At 27.0% G+C, this 2,563-nt stretch overlaps 3 protein-coding genes across 7 annotated transcripts in view; 2 read left to right on the top strand and 1 right to left on the bottom strand.

The window, feature by feature from the left end:
- LOC102676339 (TPPP family protein CG45057-like) overlaps window positions 1-296 on the bottom strand; it is a 7,870-nt gene extending 7,574 nt beyond the window's left edge. Inside the window, exon 1 of one of the 2 annotated variants that reach the window (XM_006620275.2) lies at window positions 85-296. The gene's annotated coding sequence lies outside the window, so the exon portion shown is untranslated. The remainder of the gene's footprint in view (window positions 1-84) is intronic. The other variant, XM_006620276.2, reaches the window with a different exon arrangement.
- The window catches only part of LOC102676740 (aldo-keto reductase family 1 member B1-like), a 13,863-nt gene that overhangs the window by 5,222 nt on the left and 6,078 nt on the right, over window positions 1-2,563 (top strand). The window lies entirely within an intron of this gene.
- The window catches only part of LOC102676974 (probable tRNA (guanine(26)-N(2))-dimethyltransferase), a 9,407-nt gene continuing 9,116 nt past the window's right edge, over window positions 2,273-2,563 (top strand). The window contains 1 exon segment of the mRNA XM_006620281.2: window positions 2,273-2,292. Within this exon segment, the coding sequence (XP_006620344.1) occupies window positions 2,288-2,292 (5 nt within the window). The 5' untranslated portion in view covers window positions 2,273-2,287.

Raw genomic sequence — 2,563 nt, 5'->3', positions numbered from 1 at the left:
TATATATATATATATATATATATATATATATTTTTTTTTTTTTTAATTGATGATGATAATATAGTAAGTTTGTTTGATAATCACCTTTTCAAAGAATTTAATTTTATCGCCACGCACCACTGTGCAGCCCCTTCAGAATACTCACGCACTAAACGTATTGATTCTTGAATAAAGTAGAGTCGGACACTATTCCTAGTGTATTTTTGACGCGTTCATCACCGTGATTCCAGCCTGGATGAGACTGAGAACGAAACTGAACCTCCTCCACTACTGCGGCCAGCATCATCCCCACCTACACCAGACAACACCTTCAGCTATGCTCGTTCTATCATCTACTTTCTTCTACAATGCGTAAAAATCATTATTATTCTCTTTTAATTCGTTTCAGTCAAAGCTTTTTCTTGCTTTAATCGATCCTTTCGTTAGATCTTTTTTTTTTTCTTTTTTCCTTTTTCGAATCTGATAACCAGTTTCCAATCTGTAAACTCGAGTGTTTACTTTTAATGGATTACACGATACGGTTAACGATATCTAATTCGATAGTCATGACGACAAATATAGGAAATTTTTTTTTTTACAGAAATAAATATTAGATAATTTGTAGGATATATAAGATATAGTTAACAATTATTATTGATCGCTTTATTAAATTTTTATGAATGTTGAACACAAAATGAACAGGTTAATTATTAATCGATCTCTTCGATTAATTCTATGATTGTAATTCTATAAACGTAAAATTAAAAATCTAGTGTTACATAAATCACAAACTGGTGGAAGCTTCTAAATCTTAAAAGCACTTTTATACACGGAATCGACTTTCAAGAATACCTTGACCTGATTCCCATCAACGCCAGAGAAGTTTAAAGTTGAATTTTCTATACCCAAGTGGTATAACTCAACGATATGTCATTCGAGTCGCAAATCGTGTTGCTACCCTCATCATTCATTGAATTGCATGGAACCTATATAGATATGCATGAATGTTTGATCGCATAACGACAGATCGTTAAATTCTTTCATGTTGCGATCTAATATCAAAATTATAATTATAAATTATCCCTTACGTATCAATTGAGAATGCAAATTAATTTATTGTTACTTATGGATAATTAAACTGCCCCGAAAAAAGAACGGATTAGTAATTAATATAATTTATTTTTGTTATTCTTTAATTTATCAAACGAGCTGTCAGTGAAATGATAAGAGTATCTTAAAAAAAAAAAAAATATGACACGTAAAACACGATGTGTAAAGTGAAATTCGTGACAACGCGTATTCAAATGTAAATTTGATTTGTATTGAAAGACTTGTTGCATGATGCATATAAACGATGTCGCTTGTTGCTTCATCGTAAGCCTGTCATCGTTGACAATGAAACAAACAGGGATAAATTATGTAAGATGGAGATAATAAACACATCGATCGATAATAGAATGAAATTATATGCAAAATGAAAGATCAATGCCTTACATCTTATTTGAGTGAATAAACCTAATTGAAAACATGCATATAAGATGATAATATTATAAATTTTTGATTTTTAAAAATGTACATATACTATATATTTGGATTTTTTCTATTAAAAATTGATTATTAATGATTTTTTAATCGCTAGAATGAATGTTTTCATTTTTATCGATTTGAATTTTTATTTATTATTAGCTTCAAAGATGGATAATATACAGAATAGATCTGTACATGAACATGTATTAAGTAGAAGAAGGACAAAAATAGTATAAAAATATTGAAATCAGCGCCATCTTCAGAGTACCGCAAATGAAACTTAGAAAGAAAGAATAGAAAATATTGGAAAAAGGATAGAGATAGAAGAATTAACTATTAGTGCCATCTATTGGCACAATATCAAACACTCTTTTAAAGATAAATAAGTAATCGATAAAGTAGAAAAAGAATTTACAATTAACGCCATCTTTTGAGTGTATATATTTTAAAAGAAAAATATTTCTTTGAAGAGATTTCTTTAACATTCGAGAGATAGCGCTAATAGTCACTTCTTATCCATCTCTATCCTTCTCTTATTATTTTCTTTCCTTCTTTCTTTTTGTGTTTCATTTACGGCACTCTAGAGATGGCGCTGATTTCACAATTTTTACTTTATTCTATCCTTTTTTCCACTCTTTCCTCTCTTTGTTTATACTTTACTATAAAATTTATACATCTGAGATACATAAGAGATAATCTCTAATTTATTTTATCTTTTTTACTTAACCTATTATCTAATTTATATAAAAAATTTCGATTTTCTATTCGATATAACTTTTATATGCCGTAAGTATATATATGCATCGTATATATATTTATTTATACATATTTTTTTATTATATATATATATTTTATATGTATATTAATTTCTTATATGCATAAGAAATATATACACACGTGTTTGGTATTAAATAAAATAAGAAAAAAAATTTTTTTTAAATTAGATTTATCCTATATTCTTCTTTATTAATAATAATATTATTGTTATCATTTAACAGTAAAATATAAAACTTTATTTTGCTGCGCTATGTAATATATATATTTTTTATAAATATTT

Source organism: Apis dorsata, unplaced genomic scaffold (assembly GCF_000469605.1).
Source record: "Apis dorsata unplaced genomic scaffold, Apis dorsata 1.3 scaffold_499, whole genome shotgun sequence".
Lineage (NCBI taxonomy): Eukaryota > Metazoa > Arthropoda > Insecta > Hymenoptera > Apidae > Apis > Apis dorsata.
This window is presented reverse-complemented; position numbering and strand designations above follow the sequence as displayed.